This window comes from Triturus cristatus, chromosome 1_1, assembly GCF_964204655.1.
Source record: "Triturus cristatus chromosome 1_1, aTriCri1.1, whole genome shotgun sequence".
Classification (NCBI taxonomy): Eukaryota; Metazoa; Chordata; class Amphibia; order Caudata; family Salamandridae; genus Triturus; species Triturus cristatus.
This window is the reverse complement of record NC_140579.1, coordinates 106,688,403-106,711,771: the sequence shown is the minus strand read 5'-3', so window position 1 is coordinate 106,711,771 and position 23,369 is coordinate 106,688,403. Positions and strand designations below refer to the sequence as shown.

The window sequence follows — 23,369 nt, the reverse complement described above, 5'->3', positions numbered from 1 at the left end:
TCTATTCCACCAGTTCGTTCACAATACCTGTTGCGCAAACTTCAAGTGGAGGCCGATACCCTGTTAAGAAAAAGGCCGATAGAACTGGTTCCTCCTCCTCAAAGGGGAAAAGGTCTATCCTCCAGGTTCTTTCTGGTGCGCAAAAAGGACAAAAACGAATTCAGGCCCATTCTCGATTTGCGGCAAGCAAACAAATGGATTCGCAGAGAGAAGTTCCGGATGCTGTCCCTGCACCAGATTTACCCTCCGCTGCATCAAGGGGACTGGCTCTGCGCCATAGATCTGCAAGACGCGTACTTCCATGTACCCATTGCATCGGAAGTTCCTGCCGGTTCCTAGTTGGCACCAGTCACTACCAATATACAGTGCTTCCATTCGGCCTGAAGTCTGCGCCCAGGACTTTTTCAAAGTGCATGGCGGTTGTTGCAGCGCACCTGAGGAAGAACAAGATCTTTGTCTAGCCGTACCTGGACGACTGGCTGATCAAAGCCTCCACGTTTCAGGAAGCGCAGCTACATTTCAACAGGACGGCTGTTCTGTTGAACCAATTGGGCCTTCACATCAACATGTCAAAGTCTGTCTCGACTCCTGTTCACTGTTCAGTGTCTGCATTACCTGGGAGCCTCCATCGATACACTCCAGGAGGAGCAACGCTTATCGATCCTTCGGAAGGCTCAGACTCTCATGTCTGCTCCTTCTGCGACGGTGAGGACGGTGTCCTCTCTCCTAGGTTTGATGGCCTCTTGCATCTTTCTCACTCCACATGCACGCCTCCACATGCGGCCTCTGCAGGAATGTCTAGAGGATCAGTGGGACCAAAAACGAGGGAACTGGGAGGACAGGATCCAACTGTTGCAACACTACTGCCCAGTCCCTGAAGTGGTGGTGTTCACCTCACAATCTCCTCAGAGGGATTCCGTTCCACAAAGAGATACCGACTCAAACCATTGTGACATATGCGTCACTCCACGGCTGGGGAACGCATTCGGAACACCTTCAAATACAAGGGACGTGGTCCCAGACGGAGTCCACGTAGTACATCAACTTTCTGGAACTCCGAGCAGTTCACTTGGCGCTGAAAGCCTTCCAGCCATCGTTCCACACCAGTTTCCCTGCTTGTTCAGACGGACAACACAACAGCAATGTATTACCTCAACAAGCAGGGGGGCTCAAGATCGCGCACACTGTCTCACGAGGCGCAGACGATCTGGAACTGGCTGCTGGCCAGGACACCAGTCTTTCCTGCCGCATCTTCGACTTCCGTGTCAGCCGGACCTTCTCACGAAGTTCGGAGGGCAGATGGTGCATCCCAACCTCTCGTTGTTGAGTTTGGCAGCATGGCTCCTGAGCTAGTGCAGTATGGACATTTAAATCTGCCTCAAAACTGCATGGAGGTATTAAAAGAGGCAAAAAGACTGTCTACAAGGACTCCCTATGCATACAAATGGCAGAGATTCTGCATTTGGTGCACGTCTAAGGGTGCAGACCCTACATCCTGCAAGGAGGATGTCATCCTCCCATATTTACTGCATTTGGCTCAATCTAGCCTTGACTTTCATTCCATTAAGGTTCACCTAGCAGCTTTAACTGCATATACGAAATGCCCTTCACAAACTTCCTTTTTCCAAATCCCAGTCATCAAAGATTTTTAGAAGGTTTGAAGAAGGTGTTTCCTCCCATTAGGCATCCTTCGCCTCCGTGGGAGCTTAATGTGGTGCTGTCCAGACTAATGAAAGAGCCTTTTGAGCCTATTCATAAGGCTTCTCTACAGCATCTATCCTGGAAGGCAGCTTTCCTTGTAGCTATAACATCGGCTCGCAGGGTGAGTGAGATCCAGGCTCTTTGTTGCCAAGAGCCCTATACTGTGTTTCATGCATCTAAAGTTGTCATGAGAACTCACCCAAAGTTTATTCCTAAGGTTGTGTCTGATTTCCATGTGAATCAAACAATCCCGTTGCCCACGTTTTTTCAGCATCCTCCCTCTCCGGCGGAGAAGTCCCTTCATTCTCTCGATGTGAGAAGGGTGTTGAAATTCTACTTCGATAAGACTAAGGAGATTCGTAGATCGGATCAATTATTTGTTAATTATGGATCAGTCAGGACTGGTCTTGCGACCTCTAAACAGTCCATCTCTAGGTGGATTTTGTCCTGTATTCAACTATGTTACCAGAAAGCTAACAAGACTGGGTGGTAAGCCTAAGGCTCACTCTACCAGAGGTAAAGCTGCTACAGCGGCTTTGCTGTGCAATGTCCCCATTGCAGACATCTGTAGGGCTGCCACTTGGAAGTCAGTCCATACCTTTCCTAAACACTACTGCCTGGACTCTGATGCCAGGGCAGATGCTCAGGTTGGGCAGGCTTCGCTGAGAAATGTGTTTGCACAGTAGTGATTCGGTCTGTTTCTTCCACCGCTGGGTTTGGTTTGTGGGGGATGGGCTTGCCATTCTATTCACATGATTATGACTATACACAGAGATCCCCTACTACAGAAGGAGTAGTTTCTTACCTGTGACTCCAGTTCTGTAGTACGGGTATCTCTGTTACAGTCATAAGCAACCCACCCTCCTCCCAGGTGGATGAAACGATAATATCCTGAATGCTACAGGCCTGGCTTTATACACCTTCAAAAAGAACTGAAAGTAACTTGCCTTTGGCTGTGCATCATGGGATACCGAGGGTCTCTGGAGGGTTCCTTAAAGGCACAGCATCCTTTTACAGACACATAATGGCAGCCTATGGGGTCTTGTCTGTCCAACCCTTCCTCTCTATCATGACAAAGGATTTTTGTGAAGGGGAGTTTCTCTATGTGTGAAACTTAGCAAAATGTTTAAAATTCAGTATTATCTGGCTATCATTTTTCACTTCAGGATGAAGTACTGGCCAGAGTAGCCTTGTTTATTTCAGGCTGCATTATTTGTCTTTGATTTTCTCTTAAGTGTCTATGCAGGACTGCAGAAGAGGACAACTTAAGAGACTATTTCAATTGCTCTGGAGTCCACGCACATGGGCGGGACTATTCACATGATTATGACTATAACAGAGATACCCCTACTAAAGAATAATTCCAGGCCTACTGCTAATGCGATCTATGGTTAATGCATTTCTGCCTCATGATGCCTAAACCATATGAGTATACCTAACGACAGGATTATTAAGTCCTAGGGTTATGCTGACATACCCATGAGATTGCAGTTATGCCTCAGGGTTGGGCCTAGCGTTTTTTTTATGCATACTCTGTTTTATGCAAATGTTATTGATGCTACTGAGGTGTGGACTGAATGCCTACTATGTTTTACACTTCATTCTCATGTGCCGATTGAAATGCCTCAGGTGTTATGTTCATGCTGATAATGCTTTTCTTTCCCTAAGGCCTGCACTGCTGGCTTTATGCATACTGGGCCATGGACTCATGCATCATCTATTTATGTTCATGACGATGTCTCATGTGATGCTTTATGTTTATGCTTAAGGCTAGTTGCACTGTGGCTAAGTGCCTGATCTTGCCAAGAGGTAGTGGCTGCTTTACGTTTATTACTGACACTTGCATTCATTCTAAATGTGCTGATGATGGTACTGGCAGCGGCCCGATTGGCCCTGCTTTGTAAATAGTCCCCCTGTAAACTGCTCCCCGGTCCCGGTACCTGAGATTACATTCTACAACGTGTTGTCTTAATACAAAAAGTTATTTTCACATCACCTGGTGTGGAGTCTCTTTTGTAGTGTGCCTGGTGTGTCGCCTGAGTGTGTGCTGCACAGATGCTTTAAACGATGCCCTGCAGTTTGGTCTACCCGCTCCGCACCACGCTACCCCGTTTCTAACACCCTGACAGTGCAATCTCTACTCTATTTCCCCATTTGCCCTGAGCAAGGGACCAGGAGCACAGCTCCCACAGCCGTGTGGCCTGCTAGCCAGCAGCCACCAACCAAGGGCCCCCTGCCTCCCATAGGATAACATTGGGCCTAACTCACTCTGCGCCCGGCTGCCTCTGTGCCGCTGAGGGTGTAACAACTGTACTGATCTGACCCTGGGAGACCCCCTGAGTCTATGCCCAGAACCTTCACTCTGCCAGTCGAGTACTTACCCAAAAGCCCATCACTCTCTTTTCTTCCATAGTGTAACATTGACTGGTTTCACTTGGAAATTCTTCTAAGTGTGGAGTTTCTAAACTTTAAAATATTCACCTAAAATCAACCGAGTAACGAAAATGAAAATACTCACCTGCTATCAGGAGAGATCCCAGTGCTGGATCTTGGTGCCCAGCACTGACCCTGAAAAGTAATTACAACTATACTTACAGCTAACCCAATTTTCTTCCATAGGAAACCATTGCCTGGTTTTTGCGGAAAAAGTTTCCAAGTGTCGATTTTGAAAACTTACAAATATTCATTAAAAATCGCCTGTATAACCAAAACACATTCTTCCAACTGTTTACAGGTGGTGCCCCAGTGCTGGATCCAGGATCCAACACTGAGTTAGAAAAAGTAACCATAACCCCACTTACCTGCTAAGTGAAATTCCTCCCATAGGATAACATTGGTGATTCTATGAGAAAAAGTTTCCAAGTGTCAACTTTTAAAATACCAGAATATTGCTTAAAAATCACTACTGTAACCAAAACGCGTTTACTCAACTGTTTACAGGAAATGTGCCAGGACTGAATCCAGGATCCAGTCCTGTGGTTAAAAAAGTAATCCTTAAAGTAACTAATTGCATTTAACTTGAAATTCCCATTGAGCTCAATTTATTATTGTGTTTGAAATTGTGTTGCCTATTGCAACCACTGTAACTATTATATTCAAAAGTCTATTGAAAGGTATTTATCTAAAGCCTCTCAATCTGAGAAAGTATATTTTGATACCTATTGTTGGTTCTAAAATAAAACTACATATTAATATACAAAAACCATTGGCCTAGAGTTCAGTTATTATTATTATTATTATTATTATTATTCTGAGTTTTATATAGCGCCTGGTTACCAATAGGCATCCCAGCGCTTACCGGCACATAACACTACTACAAGAATGCAGGGATTATACGAGAAACAGAAAAGTTTTTAAAAGTTTACGAAACCGAAGAAGACTAGCTTCCGAGCGCAGTTGTAGGGGCAATGAATTCCACAAAGAGGCCACATTTATTGAAAACCTTCTGCCACCGGTTCTTGCCTTTTTCACCCTGCCAACCTGAAGGAGATGTTGATGGTCAGAGCGGAGAGAACGAGGGGCCTTGTAAGGCTGGACCATCTCCTCCAAAATAGGTGGACCTACCCCATGCAGAACTTTGTGGGCGATGCAAAGTGACTTGAATTTCACCCTGTCCCTCACCGGGAGCCAGTGCAGTGCCCTCAACGCCGGGCGAGCAGATTGACGCCTAGGGAGACCCGTCAGAAGCCTAGCAGCCGCGTTCTGCACTTGCTGTAGTTTATTCAGGGTAGATTCGGGAGCACCCAGGAAAAGCGCATTGCTGAAATCCAGCCGCGAGATGATAAGTCCCTGGATGAGAAGCCTACGAGTGGCCACTGGGAGCAGAGGCAGAATCTTCTGGGCTGAGCGGAGCAGGCCAAAGCACACGCCAGCAGTCTTTTTGGCATGGGTTTTAAAAGATAGGTCCTGCTCCAGCCATACCCCCAGGCTCTTGATCTCCAGCTTGGGGGGGGGTACCGGTCCCAGACAGTCTGGCCAGCTGCTGGGGGACAGAGATGGAGAAGAGTTCCCCAGCAGCATCAATTCCGTCTTGGAGCCATTTAACTTTAGGGCTGAGCTGCACATCCACGTGTAGATCTTTTCAAGACACGTGTGCAGCCGGTCGGGATGGTGCGCCGACTGGGAAAGGCCTACCACCAGCTGAGTATCATCAGCATAACTGATGATTTTAATACCCAGCGGCAGTACCACACTCTCCAGGGGGGCCATGTAAACGTTAAATAAGGTAGGGCTCAATGAAGAGCCCTGTGGCACACCACACTGGAGAGGGGATGAAGATGATTTTTCCTGGCCTTCCCATACCTCAAATGAGCGACCTTCCAAGAAGGAAGCGAACCATTTGAGGGCCAGACCCGTGATCCCCACCCCCGACAGCCGTTGGAGAAGCACCTGATGGTCCACGGTGTCAAAAGCAGCGCTGAGATCCAGGAGGATCACTGCCACTGAACCTCCCGAATCCAGCATGCTCCTCGCATTCTCCACGACCGCCAGCAGGGCGGTGTCAGTCCCCTGACCGGGGCGAAAACCCGTTTGGGAGTCGCCCAGAAGGGAATTGGTTTCCAAGAAGTCCGAAAGGCGGCTGTTCACCAGCTTCTCAGCCACCTTACTGATACCCGGCAGCAAGGAGATGGGCCGAAAGTTAGCGAGATCGGCGGGATCAAGGTTAGGTTGTTTCAAAAGGGCCTTAACCACCGCCCCTTTCCAGCTGGGGGGAACTACCCCCTGGACGAGAGACAAGTTTATCAGGTCCGTCACAGGGCCACCGATTGTAGATGACACCTGTTTGAGATATTTAATAGGTACTGGGTCTTTCGGGGAGCCGCTCTTCATAGACCCCAGTTCTTGAGTGTGTGAGACCATTTGCTGGCTGAGTGTGTACAACAAATGCTTTACACTGTCCTCTGATACTGCCTTACTGCTCGACCAAGCTACCACTTTAGAGAGTAAGGTTATATCTAACTTTAGCCTCTGGGGACCGTGGACTCTGTGCACACTGTACCTTTTTGGGAACAGTATATACAGAGCCACTTTCTTACAGCTTCCCATTATCCTTCCCTCCCACAAAATAAATGGTCCCCAACCGAAAATCACCTAGTACCGGGCTCGGCAACATGTATATTATGGTGTGTGTGGCTCAGTTCTACAGGCCATCCAGGCCCCCCAGACCCTCTCCCATTTGCGTGGGCATCCCCATCTCTGATATATTGTGTGATCAACTTGCTGGCACCAGTCCAAATCATTCTCCCAGGCATGCACCGTCGGGGGGGGGTGTCGTGGCACCCCACGCTCTGGCAATATTAAGCTTTGCCACTGCTCCTGCAAGGGCCAGCCAAGTCATGCTACCTCACACGGCACCACCAGTATATGCCACCTCACATCTAGCGGAACCTGTTCTCCCAACACTGTTGCCATCACCTGGACGACCTGCCTCCAGAACGTTTGAATCTTAGGGCAATCCCACAATATATGGAAAAACGTCCCTGTCTCCCCGCAGCCTCTCACACACCGTTCTGAAGTGCAATGGCCAATATGGTATGGAGAATATGGAGCTGAATCAGCCGAAATCTGGCCCTAATAGCTATCTCTCTGGGGCATTGCATGGCATCCCTCCAATCCTCCTCTTCCAGGAGGCCAACGTCCGATTCCCACGCCTCCCGCGGGGGCCCCAGGCAGTCAGGGGTATTATTTATGAGTTTTTTTTTATATGTAAGGGATATCGCCTTATCAATCATAGAGTCAAGGAGGAGTCTATCCTCGAGTGGAGTGTATTCTGGCAGCGGAGTCCCTTCTTTTATGTGGCAATGTAGTGGGTGTCGCAACTGTAAATATCGAAAGTGTTCAGTGGATTGCATCTGGAATTCCTCCTGTAACCTGTCAAATGTTAACATTTCCCCCTTTTTAGGTCTTGCCTGGCATAGACTGCGCAGACATGGGCAGTCTCGCTGGCGAGATTTAATGATTTAGAGTAGCTTTCACTAGCGGGGTTTAAGCCCCGCCCCTCTTTTCCATTGGCTGGCGTCACCGTTTATGCTAAACGGTGGCCAGCCATTGGAAAAGAGCGTCCACTGACATACACTTTTCTCTTGCCTTACGTGTGTGGTAAAAGCTTTCTTATCTTTATGGGGCCATGTGTTTCAAACACATGGCCCCATAAAGACAAGAAACCTTTCATGGTAGAAGGAAAAACTAGAATAATTCTAAATGGCCTGGCAGCTCTGAAAGACAGGTAGAGAAGTGGGAAATTAGCAACTGTCGGATGATGGAACACCGAGGGGCATCATTCAGAAAGGCATATTGGAATATATGAAGTAGAGCTCATGTAGTAGTCTTTTACGTACTTTTACATCCCATTGTGAATGGGCTCCAAAAGATCTAAAACCTGAATACTGATATACAATTAGTACACATAGAAAGTTCTGCACTCTTAGCATTTTCACAACTATGGAGTTGGACGTTTGAGGGCCGTTTTACAAAGGTGCAATAGCATGTGAAAGAGCACTGGTGCAGTACTGCTTCCCGTACTCATAAATGCCTTGGTGAACAGACCTCTCTATCCTGTAGTATGTGCCTCCCAAGAGCCTACACTGAAAATCAATTGGTGCTGGGGAGCGTGCAGGGCAGCTGGGGCCTCTCAAAAGAAAAAAATGTCCACTCTGTAGAGCAACTGTTGGATGAAAAGTCTCATGCACAACCAGAAAGAAGTATCTCTTATTAGCGCTCCAAAAGTTAACGTTAAAATTCTTTATTCATGCCATTTTCACTTAATTCTTTTTCTTAAAATAATCCATATCAGGATGTCAGTCCTTTTGCAGCATTCTTTCCATTTAACAATTATTTCAGCTCTAGCTCCTCCCCAGACTCTGACAGGCATCTGCAGGAGTTTAATTGAGTCATGTATTAACCCCTTCCCCGCTCATGACGGAACCACTCCGTCATGAGCCACGGGTGCCGTGTGCTCATGACGGAGTGGCTCCGTCATGCTGCGGCCGTTGGCCGCCGCTCCGCCCACGTGGCGCTAATTCCCCACCTGTGCGGGCGATTAACGCAGTGGGCAGAGTCGTGACGGAACCACTCCGTCATGAGCACAGCGCCACTGCGCTGCCCCCAAACCCCCCCCCCCCCCCCAGCGCTGCGGCGGAATTCCTGCCGCAGCCAAGGGGTTAAACCAAGCCAATACCCTCCATAGACTTTTAAATCACTTATATTAAAAAACCTGTACCCAGCAGAAGCAGTCTAGTTGGAAAAGGCTATTGCGAGCTTACCAAGAACTTACTGTGGGCTTAAAGGGCACGCACTGATTACCATTAGTTGGCTTTATTGTCACTCTCGCTTGCTTCATATTCAATGGTTTGCCTTGTCCATCCTATGTTTATCCCTCCCCTGCAGCATATCATCTTTAATTTTGTCCTTCCACTGCTCACTTTTAAAGAACTACTCTTTGCTTAAGCACTCAGTGAGAATGAACGCATTTTCCAGCAGTCTGATTTGTGCGCTTCTTCCTGCTGCCACGCTCCATGTTGCTCTCTTGTGACCATGTGCTTCCCTCCCCGCGCTCTGTTGCTCTCGCCCGTGTGATTCACCTTTCACCCCATGTATTTCTCTCTCTTGTATACATCTCTCCACTCTTCTTGTTGCTCCCTGCCTCCAGTGCTTCTTCTTCCTCTTCCCCATCCGATGCCCCTACCCTTACCTTCTCCTCCGATTACTCCCCCTACTCGCTTGCTCTCGTGGCCAAATGTTTTTAAAATTAGTTTACATTTTTTTGTTGCTTTCGCACTTAATTTTCATTTTATTTTTAATTAACCAATCCATCTTGGATCAGTAATTTAAAAAAAAAATGATGCCTGCGTCATGGTGCATGTGCACTCCTACATAATGACGTTGTCATATCATCGTGCCTTTTTACCCCCTTTTAATTATGCTGTACAGCATTGGAATTTTTGCCAAAGCTATACAGCACGAACAAAAGGCAGAGCCAATAGGTCTTAAAGGCTTGACCTATTGTCTTTGCGTACGCTTGTTGCAATCTGTTCCCAAGTATAAATGGATCACTTGGCTTTCTTTCGTCCACTGCCCGGTCATCACTAGGGAAACATACATAAGATATGCGCTCGCACACAAAAGGATTGCAAGATACTGGTGCCAAGGTGTGTTCATCCAGTTTCTGTAAGCTGCACAGTGCAAGTTCCTAGATAGGGTCATGCCTCTGCAGCGCGCTTCCAGTGTCAAATATCTAGGACTCTCAGAATATAATGTGCTTTTTATTCCTCATGAATCATTGGTCACTACTGGTAACAATGCTGAAAGAGAACACTTTCTTCTGCCTTTTGACTGTAGGAAGACCATTGGCACACTCATCTTTTCAAGTCGTCTCTTGTAGTCATACTGAGAAAAGAGGGGGAAGCTATTTTCTTCATTGTCAGATGTATGCCTGTGAGAAGCAAATGTCAACTAGAAGTGAGCCATTGATCCTGGGAGACATCTGGAACAAGCATTGGCATAGCCAATAGGTCTCGCCTTTGGGACCTTATAAGTGTTTAGCCATGCAACAGTTGCATAACTAAATACTTATAAGGTCCCAAAAGCGAGATCTATTGGCTATGCCAATGCTTGTTCCAGATGTCTCCCAGGAGATCAATGCCATTAGCACTCCAGCCACGAAAGCCACTCAGTCTACCAACCTTGCCCAGCAAATTACTCTACCATAGAGGGGTCTGTTCTGTCAGTCGAACCTCCCATCTGATCATTTTTGTAGCTTTCTGCCAGGCCATAACCACGGTCCGAGTGTGTGGTGGGAGAGACCAGACTTTCCGCCGGCCCCCCAATTAAAAGACAGAGAGAAAGCCGCCCTTACCCATAGCGCGCCGATCAATCCAGAAAGCCGGTTCGTCAAGTGGTGCAATGACCCATCCACGAATATTAACATCCGTTGTTCGGATTCAACCGCCAGAAAGAAAGTCTGAGATTTTAAACTGTGTGTTTTGTTTAGCATACAACAGGCGCGGCAGGGCCATCATCTTAAACAACATCGCTCTCCCCATGAGGGAAACCGGTAGGTGCTGCCAATGCGCGGCATCCCTCCTCAACCTCTCTAGCTGGAAGTGTACATTCAATCGGACAAACTCCTCCTCCGTTTTGGTGATCCAGATACCTAAATATTTAAAGAGGTCCTTGTGGACCAATTCCCTACAAGCCGATGTTAAAACTGGTGGGTACCCGGCAAGAGTGAACACCAAAGACTTGTCCCAGTTGATGCGATAACCGGAATATTGCCTGAATGATCGTATGTTATGGATTAATCTGTGAAAAGTCTGGCGGGGTCTGTGGGCATACAGAAGGATATCGTCTGCGTACAGGGAGATACGCTCTTCCCAATCACCCCCGATGTCGATCGCCCACACAACTGGATCCACCCGTACCCATGAGGCCAATGGTTCAAGCGCCAGCGCAAAGAGTACCAGCGAGAGCCGGCAGCCCTCCCGCGTTCCACTATGAAGCCGGGAAAGTCTGGACGTGGACCCATTGAATCGAACACGAACCAGTGGCTCTGTGTAGAGGAGCTTGACCCAACGTTGAAATTCCGGTCCAAATTTTGTAAGGACTGCGAACAAATATGGCCATTCGATACTGTAGAATGCCATATGGGCATCAAGGGACAAGAGTGCCGCCGGGGCGTCCGGCCCATGCTGCACAGCGTTAATAACCCCATACAGTCGCCGGAGTTTCAATCTAGTGCTCCTGTGGGGCATGAACCCAAACTGGTCCGGATGAATCCGGGACTGTATTAGCGGATTCAGTCTATTGGTAATTGCCTTGGCGAGTACCTTGGCTTCAAAGTTGAGAAGTGAGATTGGGCGATATGAATGACAGAAGTCTCGCGACTTGTCCTTCTTTGGGATAACAACGACAGTGGCTGTCCTCAAGTCTAGGGGCAATAGTTATTCTGCAATTTTTATGCCATCTTTTTGTTTTTGTGAAGGAAGGACTCACTAGCCAGTGGGGCGATTGTTACCATGAAGCAACCCTTCCTACTTTACATCACTTCCTGTGGTTTTAGCCACCAAATAATCCCAGGATATCTTCTCTACCCAAATCCAAGATGTCGGAACCCTTCCTCTCTGCGGGTCAGAGCACTGGGCACACCCTGGGGTGTATACAGTATGATGAGCCACTCCTGGAAATCCAGTTCTGCAACAGGTATTCCTTCTCTGGAAGAGATGGCTGCCTGTGTGCCTACACAAAGGACTGGGCAGGTGAAAGTGTGATCATCATTTGCTTCACTGAGGCGTTAGCCTATTTGCTGTAGTGCCGTCTGTGGCCACCCTCCAATAGTGTTCTTGCTGGAGGTCAGTCGTCCTCTCACCAGTAAGTTTGTTTGTTCCCTGTTCTTAGGAGCACTTCACACTTCCTAGAAGGGATGCAGCATGTTGTCTCTGGTGACAACTGCTGCAGATACAGATACCTTAAAGTAATATCTTTATTGGTTGCAAATTGACGTTATCACTTAGCGCAGTGGCTAGTGAAACTCCATGTTAGCCAGTGGGACCACTGACCTGCATGGCAATTTTGTGTTTTCACTGTCCAGGCAGGTTAAACTTAGAAGTAACCTGCCTTTTTTTATTTTTATTTAGACACCCTGCCTGGTGAGCTACAAAGGCCTTCCCTAGATATGGCCTTAATATTAAAAATGAAGAATTTGACCTGGCACAAGGGTTTATATGTTGAGGACTGGTAAATTAGTGCACAGTGCAGGATAGAACAGTGCCGTGTATACTACTATGGGGAGCTAAGTCTGCTATGGCTCTAATGGGAGCAGGGCCTGATAGAACACTGGAGGAACAAGGCTTAGACTGGCAGTCAGTAGATTATGGCTTGCGACTCCATATGTACCTCGTCCGCTTCGGAAATTACAATCAATACATCATATAAACGTCACCCTAGTGATCCAGTGGTAATTCACGGTAATTTCTCAATGGAAAACAGCATTTACCTCTAGTTTACCGCTTTAAAGGTGATGGACCTTTGCCACCTATGATCACCTTCATAATCATGAAAAATCAAAATGCAATTGTTAAGTTTCTCTGACCCTTTATTCATTAGTCAAATATCAATCAGGTTACAGAATTGAAAGATAGGAAAAATAGAATTGAGACAAAACATATTATAGATTGCATACAAAGCACTCCATAAAGAAAGGGTAACCCCTAATTCTAGGTCAGTCAGAACTCTTTAAAGAGTTTCAGGAAAAATATAATTCAAGAGTGAGTTTTGCAAGGCTAATCAATAATTAGCAAAAATCTCCCATAAAGAGAAATAAATGCATAAGACAAAAACCTGTCCTGATCTCTCAGCTGCTCTCTCTCTTCGATGGTCTGTTCATCTGTCTCTCTCCCTCTCTATGTCTGAAAGAGAGGCTGCTCCTTGAAAATGCCCTCCCTTCACAACACCACAGAAGAATGTGATCTGCCTTGCCAAAAATATGACTTGCAAGGCTAGCCTACACCTCTCTGAAAAAATATGAGCAAGGCCCCCTCCTCCTTCTGACGCAATCCTCGGACGCAATCTCCTCCCAGGCTGCACCCGCGACGTTCACGTACCTAATCCAAATGACCTCTGGTCAGATCTGCTTCTTCTCCGCTAAGACTGACGCCCCCTAAGAGGTCATTATTTGTAGTGTTGGTGCATGGTTGATTAATTAATACACATTATAAGAAGATGTGTCATGAACTGACTATGCATTGTCTAATATGCAACAAAGCCAAAGTCTCTTGAGATGGGAATAGGGAGTGTAAATTACAAAGAAAGGAGCTGGGAGGAGAGAACACACATTCCATTCTTATCTTCAAAGCTAAAGAGGCCACAGTGAGCCTTAAAGGAAACCGAAATCAAGAGTTTTCTACACTGCAAAAACACATGTTAATTCAGCACAATTATGTGCGACTTTAAAAGTTCAAAAAACATTCTCTAAATTAAATGTACATTCTATAGTGAGGTTAAATCTAAACTAAACACATTAAACATCCATGATTAACTAAGCATGGTTTTACATGATTTCATTTGCGGGCCTCATGTTTTTACACTTTGCATGCTCCAAAAGTGCCACTTTAAAATGCAGTCTGTCTGAAACACACAATAAAGGAATGCCTGAATCCAGATGAAATCTGAGCTACATCACTAGTATGCTGACATCAGTTCCTTTCTGCTCCTTTGTTCATGGACCCTGAGCTAGAATCTATGTTTCTCATCAGTTCATGAGATTCTTTCCTCAACTAATTTGTCAGGCATTTGGTTTTTCACCCTTGTTGGTGCAGCCAGTGCTGTGTATCTCTAGACACGTGTTTCAGGATAATTGTCCTCCTTCAGGAGAGAGCAACACTTTTTTTGGAGGGTGCTGGAGATGCTGCTTAAAGTCTTCTCAGGTTTGAGTACCACTCGCAGTGCGCAGGTGCATCAACCAGAGCTCGTTAGCTCAAGGGAGCCTTTTCAAATAGGAGGGGGTGGGCACACACTGCCTCACACTCCAGCACTCAGTTTGCCCCGATGCATCATAATAATCCTCCTATTTGAAAAGGCTTCCTTGAGCTGACGAGCTCTGGTTGATGCACCTGCGCCCAGCGAGTGGTACTGAAACCTGAGAAGACTTTGGGCAGCATCTCCAGCATCCCCAAAAAAGTGTTGCTCTCTCCTGAAGAAGGACAATTATCCTGAAACACGTGTCTAGAGATACACAGCACTGGCTGCACCAACAAGGGTGAAAAACAAAAAGCCTGACAGAAGAAAGTGTTATCATGCACTGCATTTATTATGATGCATCGGGGCAAACAGAGCTGGAGTGTGAGGCAGTGTGCGCCCACCCCCTCCTATTCCTATTATCCTGATCAACTCAGAACCAAATCCATCTCGATGTCCACCAAACCAAATTCATCTTGACCTGCACCGAAATTGCATCCTGAAAGAGTTTCAAAGCACCCTGCCCCAGTTCAGTCTGATTCGGACAAAACAGCACCTTTACTTAGTACCTGCCCTGTAGTGCTCCAGCAACCCATTCGATCAGACTCTGACCAATGTCCACTGGCTTTTGGTGACGGAGATGACTTACGTTTACAGTCTGATGAAGGCAATTTCTATTTGGACCTACAAGAGGCCAGTTGATTTGACACTTCCCCTAAAAGTTGGTTGAGTTCTCCCCCATCCTCTAAACGTTATGAAGACTGCCTCATTCGTTGTAATCATCAGGCGAGCAACTGATGTCCTGGACTTACAGTTGCCTTCTGTCGTAGTGAAAACTAATATCCTCACTGAAGTTTTGAAGCCTGGGAAGGCTATGCCCAAGTCATTGCTACCATTCAACAACACCCTGACTGACATGCTCATGAGTATCTTCACTAAGCCTTGCTCTTTCCCTCCTGTGAATAAAGGTAACATGACACCACAGACTTGCTCTGAGTGACCCTGCTTTCCTGGCTCAGCACTTTACTCCGGAGAACCAGAGTCCAAGACTATTAAGGCATTTGAGAAGTGGATGTTCTTCTTGAATAGCCTCACTGTTCGGTTACACAGTGCTAGCTGCTTGCTGGGTAGGTACTCTCACGCTTTTATGGGCATGGTCGCCGAGATCTTGCCGGCAGTCCCAGAGGAATTCTGTGCCAACTTGGCACAAACTATTCAGCGCATTCAGGCCGCAGCCAAATCTGTTAAAGTCGGGACTGGACACTGCTGGCTGCTTAGGCTGAGCAGTCGGGACTAGCATCATGCTCCACTGCCATGCATGTATGAGATCTACAGTCTTCTCGGGTGACGTTCAGGCATCACTAATGGCTATGCTTTTTGACGGGTCTCTCCAATTTAGCAAGGCTGTCGATTCCTCACTAACACACTTCATAAAAAGCAGGCTCACAGTTTGCTCCATCTCTTCAGGCCCACAATGCACTGTCCGCAACAGTTTCAACACTTTTGAGGCCTCACCAGGGTTTTTGCAATAACACAACAACAAGGCCCACCAGCCCAACAACAGCCACCTCAGACCCATCGGGGATCCAGTAGACCACTCAGGGCAACTAACCTCCTAGCCAACCGCCCCTCCAGCAGCCGCCTCCAAAGCCACTAGTTTGCCCTTCGCAGCACATGTCCACCCTGTTGTTGGCAGAATTAGTAAAATTCCTCAATGGAGGCAGGCCATAACATCCCACAGGTGCATCCTGCAGATAGTTGAACAAAGTTAGTTTCTGCTGTTCTTTTCCGACCCGCCGCATCTTCCACCCCCATCAGAGTGATCTTCAGAGGAGCACTTGTTCATTTTGCTGCAGGAAGTACAGGCTGTTTTGGAGAGTTGACCAATAGAAAGTCACAGTCTTGTAAATCGAAACTGAAGGTTACTCCTCCTATTTCCTAGTGCTGGATGAGGGTGGAGGTCTTCATCCTATTTTAGATCCTCTAACCTCTGAATTTCTTCCTGCGTAGGAACGCATTTAAGATGTTCACAATATCCCAGGTTCTATCTGCCCTGTATCCAAAAGACTGGATGGTAGCATTAGTCCTTCAGGACACCTAGTTCCCTTCATGCAGGCCCACAAATGCTACTTGCAGTTCAGGGTGGGCCAGAAGCATTTTGAGTTTTCCTTGCTGCCCTTCAGCCTCACCAGTGCCCCTATGATGTTCGCCACAGTCAGTTGTGGACCACCTCTAGATGACGGCAACCCTCCTGACATATTTGAGGTTCACTATGAACGTGGAGAAGTCACACCTGACTCCTTTGTTTAGGCTCCCTTTCATGTGAGCAGTCCTGAATACAGTGCTTCTAAGGGCCTTTCCTCATGATCAGTGTGTCCTTTACATTGGGGCTTTTGTTTCCTGTACTTCTGCCTCAGTCCTGGATCTTGTTGAGGGTGGTCTTGAAGGTTCTTGGCCTCCTTCATCCTGTTCATCCACCATGCCATATGAGCTCTGCTGGTGGATCTAAAATCTCAGTATGCCCAGAACCAAGAGCACCAGCCAGATTCCATCCAGGTTTCGGAAGACTTTGCATTTAATTTCAGCATGCTGCCTTAGGGCTGTCGGGCCTGCTGTAGGGCCGGTTTACAAATATTACATACAGTGTTAGGTAACATGACACACAGGGATGTGTGACATTTTGTGTTTTCACTTTTGTCTTTACCAAGACACGGGGCCTGCAATGGCAGCCTTACATGTGCTTAATGAGGGGTGCTGCTGCCCTTAGGGTCCCTCTTTAGTACCTCAGGCCCTATGTACCAGGAGTAAATGTAAATGTGCAGATATTTATATAGCGCAAATCACCAACCGGTCTCTAAGCGCTTGCTTAGGGAACCCATCCTGGTATTCCCCTGTGAGATAACCCAGCAGGGTATCCACAAGGTGAAAGCCAGGCATCCTGCCGCGAGGGGCCATTGTGGAGATTAAGCAAGCTACTGCCCAGAGTCGCAGAGTGTGAACCCATGAATCGAGTATGCACTGGAGCGAGAATTATCGAGTCCATGGACAATTTATGGACTCAAGACCCAGCCGAGCCGGGAATTGAACCCTGGTCCCGGGCTGACCTCTGCTTTCAGGTCTGCCTACTCTAACCAGTGAGCCACACTTCTCCAATGGAGTACCATTTGCTAGGGACTTGCAGAGGGTGCTAAAAGTTTTGCCAATTGGGGAAACAATTGTACAGTTTTGGGAAAGAGCTCTGGCACTGGGGAGAAACCCAGTGCACTCCAGTCGAAATCACATCAGTTACCGGGCAAAAAGTGGGCATGACCATGTCATATAGAGTTACCTTGAACTTCTGCACGTTGGCATCTGTCATCTGATCAGTCTGCCGCTTGAGGAGCATCTTCTGTTGCAGTAGCAGAGCAGGATCTTGCACTCAGGCCTGCACAATCTACACCACCATGTGCAGAGACTGAGCGATGGCAGTTGATTTCAGTTGAACTCCCTCCTGACCTAGTGGGTGTCAACCTTGCAGCCAGGGCACTACTGCAGAGTCTGTTTATGCCGGACACTGGAACACGTTTGTGGCTTGGTGTTGTGTACGAAAGTGGGTTTCTGTTGCAGTAACCACCCCCACCCCCCTTTTTTTTTTGCCTAATAGCTGATGCACTTTTCCTTGTTGTGCCCTGGGCTCCTGCCAATCAGGTGCCCAGGGCCTGTGTCCCTTCCCTAAAAACTGCCTAACAGCCAAAACCTAAATTGGCAAACCCTGGCCACATGTCAGCCTCTGGTAAATGGTACCCTAGTTACCCAGGGCCTTGTGACCAGGGAAGGCCTCTAAGGGCTGCAGCACTCATTGTGCCACCCTTAGAGGCCCTGTACCCTAACACACACACACTGCTCTTGCAGGCTGAGTGTCTGGATACAAGACAAAAGAGAGAGTCGACATGGCACACATCCCTGTGTGCCATGCCCACAACCTACACTGCCCTGGCATACATCAGCCACCCCTCTAGCTGGGTGCCCTATGCTAGTGGTGTGGGCACAGAGGCAGGAGCCCTGTGCCCCTACAGTACCCAGGTCCATTCCTGAGCACTGTAAGTGCAGTGCTGCCAGCTAAGAGTATATGGTGCTGGGAGCTTGTCAAACACGAACTCCACAGCACCATAATGGCAACACTGAAGACTGAGAAGTTTGGTATCAAACTGCTCAGCACATTAAATCCACACTGATGCCAGTGTGTGATTTAATGTACCAAGCACCACAGAGGGCATCTTAGAGAGGCCCCCTGAAACCTAAACCTGCAATCCACGTCTGTTCTGAGGCTGCCTAGGCTGCCACACAGCAGACATGTTGCTGGACCCCTGGGTAGGAGAGCCCCTGCTCTCCTGGGTCTGCAACAATGCACATCCTGGGCGAGGTGCTAAATCTCCTCCCCCAGAATGGGCAGGGGGAAGCTTCAAAGGCATACCGCCTCTGTGAGCTTCCCCAGGCCACTGCAACCCCCCACTCTGGCGGAAAGCTTGGCCGGAAACCCCACATAAGGACAGGGGATGTGCCAGCCTGCCAACCCCACCCCTCAGGTGGGGGATGCGAGGTGAAGCACATCTCCGGGCTCCTGCCCCCCTCCCACAGGAGAGAGGCAGGACAGGGGGTGTACCCACCCCAGGACAGGGACCCATTGGCCCCTGCCCTTCACCTACCTGTAACGCCCCTAAATCTAGTATTTAGGGGCACCCTGCACCTTCCTTCCCCAGATTCCAGATTCAAAACTACAAAGAAGAGCAAGAAGAAAGAAGACCTGCCCTGCAGCTGCTAAAAAGAGGAAGACACCAACGGCTTTGGCCCCAGCCCTAGCGGCCTGTCGACCCTCGAACCTGCTCCTGCTCCAACCCGGCATCTCTTGTGGCCAGCAACCTCACAAACCCTGGAGGACCTGGCTACCTTTTGGCTCTAAGACCCTGGGACTCCCATGAGTAGAGGCTCTACTCAAAACCTATCTCTAATCCCTGGCAGCAGCCCGGAACCGCAAACCCAGCACACTCTGCACAAGCCTGGCCAGTGCCGGAGTGGACAAAGACCACGAGGACGACCCCACGGCGACTGTGACCCCGAGTCCGGCACCCAAGGACCTCCCTCGACACTCCTGAAGGAGCCTGCAGCCTCAGAACAAGGTGCCCCCCCCAACCGCAATCAACAGAGGGTAAGATTTCCCGACACCAAAAGTCACCCATGCACGCGGCGCCCCACGGCCCCCTGTGCCCAATCCCGGGGTACCTACCTATCCTCCAACTACCCAACTTACCTCTCGAAGTGGTGGTGGCACCTAAAGAATCCTCGTCCCCGAGCTTGCAGTCTTTTTTCAAACTGGAGATTTCCCATTGAAATCAATTGAGCGCCCGAAGGCTCAAAAGCACTCTGCACCCAGCCGCCCGAATGGCCCTGGCAGTGAAAACTCTACACCTACCTACTTCCCCACTTGCCCTGAGTAAGTGATCAGGAGCCCAGCTCCCACAGCCGCGTGGCTTGCCAGTCAGCGGCCACCAACCGAGGCCCCCCTATCCCTCATAGGATAACATTGGGCCTAACTCACTCTGCACTCGGCCGCCCTAGAGTCGCTGAGGGTGAACCAACTGTACCTACCTGACCATGGGGGACCCCTGAGTCTATGCCCAGAACCTCAACTCTGCCAGTCGAGTACTTACCTTTAAACCGATAACTCTATTTTCTTCATAGGGTAACATTGACTGGCTTTTTCCTGAAATTTCTTCTAAGTGTGGACTTTTCAAATAATAAAATATTCACCAAAAATCAGCCGAGTAACGAAAACAAAATTACTCACTTGCTCTTAGGTGAGCTCCCAGTGCTGGATCTTGGTGCCCAGCACTAACTCTGAAAAATACTTACAACTGTACTTACCAGTAACCCAATTTTCTCCCATAGGAAATCATTGACTGTTTTTCTGTGAAATTTCTTCCAAGTGTCAATTTCTGCAATCTTTAAATATTCTTTAAAAATCGCATAATATCTGAAAACATAATTACTTAACTGTTTTGGATAAAGGTCCCAGTACTGAGTCTAGGTACCCAGTACTGGATTACAAAAGTAACGAGAACATACTATACCTGTAACTTGCATTTACTGCCATAGAAAATATTTCATAGAAAACAGTCAATGATTACCTAAGTGTCAACTTTTAAAATAGCTAAATATTGTTTAAAAATCATCACAGTAATTAAGTCGACTTTCATCACTTGATTCTAAGTACTGACCCAGGACTGAATCTAGGACCCAGTCCTGGAATTCCAAAAGTAATCATAAAAGTAATCTGTGGCAAATAACATGAACCTTCCATTGAACTCAATGCATTATTGTGTTTAAAATAGTGTTGCCTATTGCAACCACTTGTAACTGTTTACAAAAGTCAATTGCATATGGCAAAAGTATTTATATAAAGCATCTCATTCTGAGAAAGTATATTTTAATTCCAATTGTTGGTTCTAAAATAAAACCAGCATATATTTTTTTATATATAAACCATTGGCTTAGAGTTCAGTTATTGAGTGTGCGAGACCATTTGCTTACTGAGTGTGTACAACAAATGCTTTACACTATCCTCTGATACTGCCTTACTGCTCGACCAAGCTACCACTTTAGAGAGTAAGGTTATATCTAACTTTAGCCTCTGTCAAACACGTGGGGACTGTGAACTCTGTACACCCTGTACCTATTAAGGAACAGTATATACAGAGCCACTTTCTCACATGTTGTACCCGTAATACAGACCTATTGCTGGTCAAGCTGTCGAATGTATCGGTTGTTTTGTCTTTGGCCCTGCAAGGATTCGCAGTGGGCAGTCTTCGAGATTGTCAGACTAGCTGTGCTTGTTTAAATCACCTGTTGTAATGCGATGCGTTAAAGGCTTAACTCGTGTTTACTCCTAAACCTTTTGTGAAGCCACAGTGGGATCTTAACGTGGCCCCCACTTTTCATATGTGCACCCCTTTTTGAGCTGATGGGGAAACTACCCTCTGTCTCCTGACTACGAAGATGGACTTTTCCATCGCTATAACTTCAGCTTCTTGTTTGAGCGCACTTCAGGGCTTTTGTTCCAGCCGTTCTACACCACCTTTCTTAGTGCTGAGGACTAAATTGGCCTTTTAGCCAAAGGTTGTGACTCGATTTCTCATCAGACAATCCATCACACTTCGGACATCCTTTGCTCCACCTCACCCCTAGAAAGACGAAACACCATCGTTTGGACCCCAAAAGAGTTTAGTTTTCACATTAATCACACCAAAGACCATTAGGTGGACAATCAGCTCTTCGTAAGGTACTCAGCAGCAAAGAAAGGCAAGGCAGTGCAGAAAAGGACTTTGTCCAGCTGAATGTCCTCTCTATTAAGATCCGCGAAGTACTAGTCAAGAAGCAGTCTCTAGAAAGACTGAGGGTGCATTCCGCCAGGGTCAAGGCTGCTACCACTGCCTTGGCACATAGGCATCCGAGCATATGTTCACGTAGCACTACTATCTTGGCAGCCAGATTCAAAGGAACGGGCACTTTGTGTACTCCTTCCTGCAGGACTTTTTGATTTGAGGTACTGCTTTGGTATCTGTTCTAAAGGTGAGCAATCTGTGGATAAGATTATCCATCAAAAGAAAAAGTTACTTACCTTTGGTAATGCTCTCTGATGGATACTCTGTCTAACTGCAGGTTCTTCAACGCCCTCTCACTTTTCCGTTCTGTGGAATGGCCTAATTTCCATCTTAAAAGTTCCCAAATTAGAGATCTGCATGCTGGCACGAATAATTCTTTTTGTGCTCTTTATCGGAGGGAACGGGTATTGTCAAGAAAGAAACTGATGTCAGTGTGCTAGGGTGGCACTTCTATGCAGCTTCGACCGTCACTTCTGGGGCGGAACAAGGTCTGCACAGAGCCACATGACACCACTGACTAGCACGCTGGGGCTATGCTGAAAAATCATCTGGATTCAGCCTGTTGTCTTTGGATATTCTAAAGGCATGGAATCTAACAATAGATAGAGTATCCACCTTGAACGGTCCAGAAGGTAAGTGACCTCTTCATTTGTTTAATGGGTTCAGGTGGGCTCGATTTATTATTATAACTTGTTAACCCATTGTAACCAAATATTCAATTTATTTGAAAACCTATTTTCTTTAACTATTGTTTTTTTTCCAATTACTAAACATTTTAGAGCTGGTATGCAATCTGAACCAAACATGCCTTTGTGCATATTTGTGTGATCCTTAATAGTGTGCCACTGCTCTAGCTCTTGCTTTTTCTGCAAGTTAAAGGGGCTTCTGGGACAGCCTGTGGAAGATTATCTAACGGCAGCTTCTTTCCATTTGTGCAGAACATTGGGTTCTCTTGTAGCAGTCCAGTTCTCCACTCTGTAGGTGTGCCCCCCAAGAAGTTATCTTGAGACACTTTATGGAGATGCTGTAACTTTATCTCTGGCCTTGTATTTATGTTGATCAGAGAGTGCTCCATGGGCTGACTATAGGAGATATCACAGCTGTAGGTTGTTCGGAGAAAGATATGATCCTGTGGCTGCCTAATGAGATGTCATGCTTTCAAATGTCTTGCTGTATTTGGGCCGATATTCCTAGGGCAGTCTTCGGAGGACCTGTGGTTCAATTCAGTATAGTTATATTTTATTTCCAGAGCACATGTTTGCCATTTTCTTGATTTTGGCTGTAACTAAATCTGGGGGAGTGTGCAGCTCTGTCTCGCCCCTTAATTTTTGTTCATATTGTGGACTATACTGGGGCAGCCCGCTGGAGATGTTGCAACTTGACCTCTCCCCTTGTGTTAACAGGTAATGTTGAACACAGAGCGCCTGATCAAGCATGCAGTCCAAGAGCACTTGGCAGTTACAGTCTGCATCAATAAGATTGATCGGCTGATCCTGGAGCTGAAGTTGCCACCCACAGATGCGTACTACAAACTGCGCCACATAGTGGACGAGGTCAACGGCTTGCTCAGGTAATGTGGATGCAGTGATGAGACCACCTGTGTTTCTACTACATGTGTTATTCTTAGTTGTAAAAATTTCAGCACAGCTCACTAACTTATCACGTTTTCAACTGTAAACGATTTGCAGACATTTTACCATGGGGCAAACACCACCTCACTCTCAATGCCAGTGTTTGCCCTTTGGAGATCGCTGCTTCTACATTTTTTTGCTCCCTGGTGCCCCCACTCCCCCCACTCCC

General features: G+C 47.2%; 1 protein-coding gene across 4 annotated transcripts in view; it reads left to right on the top strand.

Moving 5' to 3' along the window:
* The window catches only part of EFTUD2 (elongation factor Tu GTP binding domain containing 2), a 208,733-nt gene that overhangs the window by 58,808 nt on the left and 126,556 nt on the right, over positions 1 to 23,369 (top strand). For all 4 annotated transcript variants that reach the window (XM_085609831.1, XM_085609851.1, XM_085609863.1 and 1 more), the window contains exon 10: positions 22,973 to 23,139. In XM_085609831.1, coding sequence (XP_085465957.1) covers positions 22,973 to 23,139 — 167 coding nt within the window. The remainder of the gene's footprint in view (positions 1 to 22,972; positions 23,140 to 23,369) is intronic.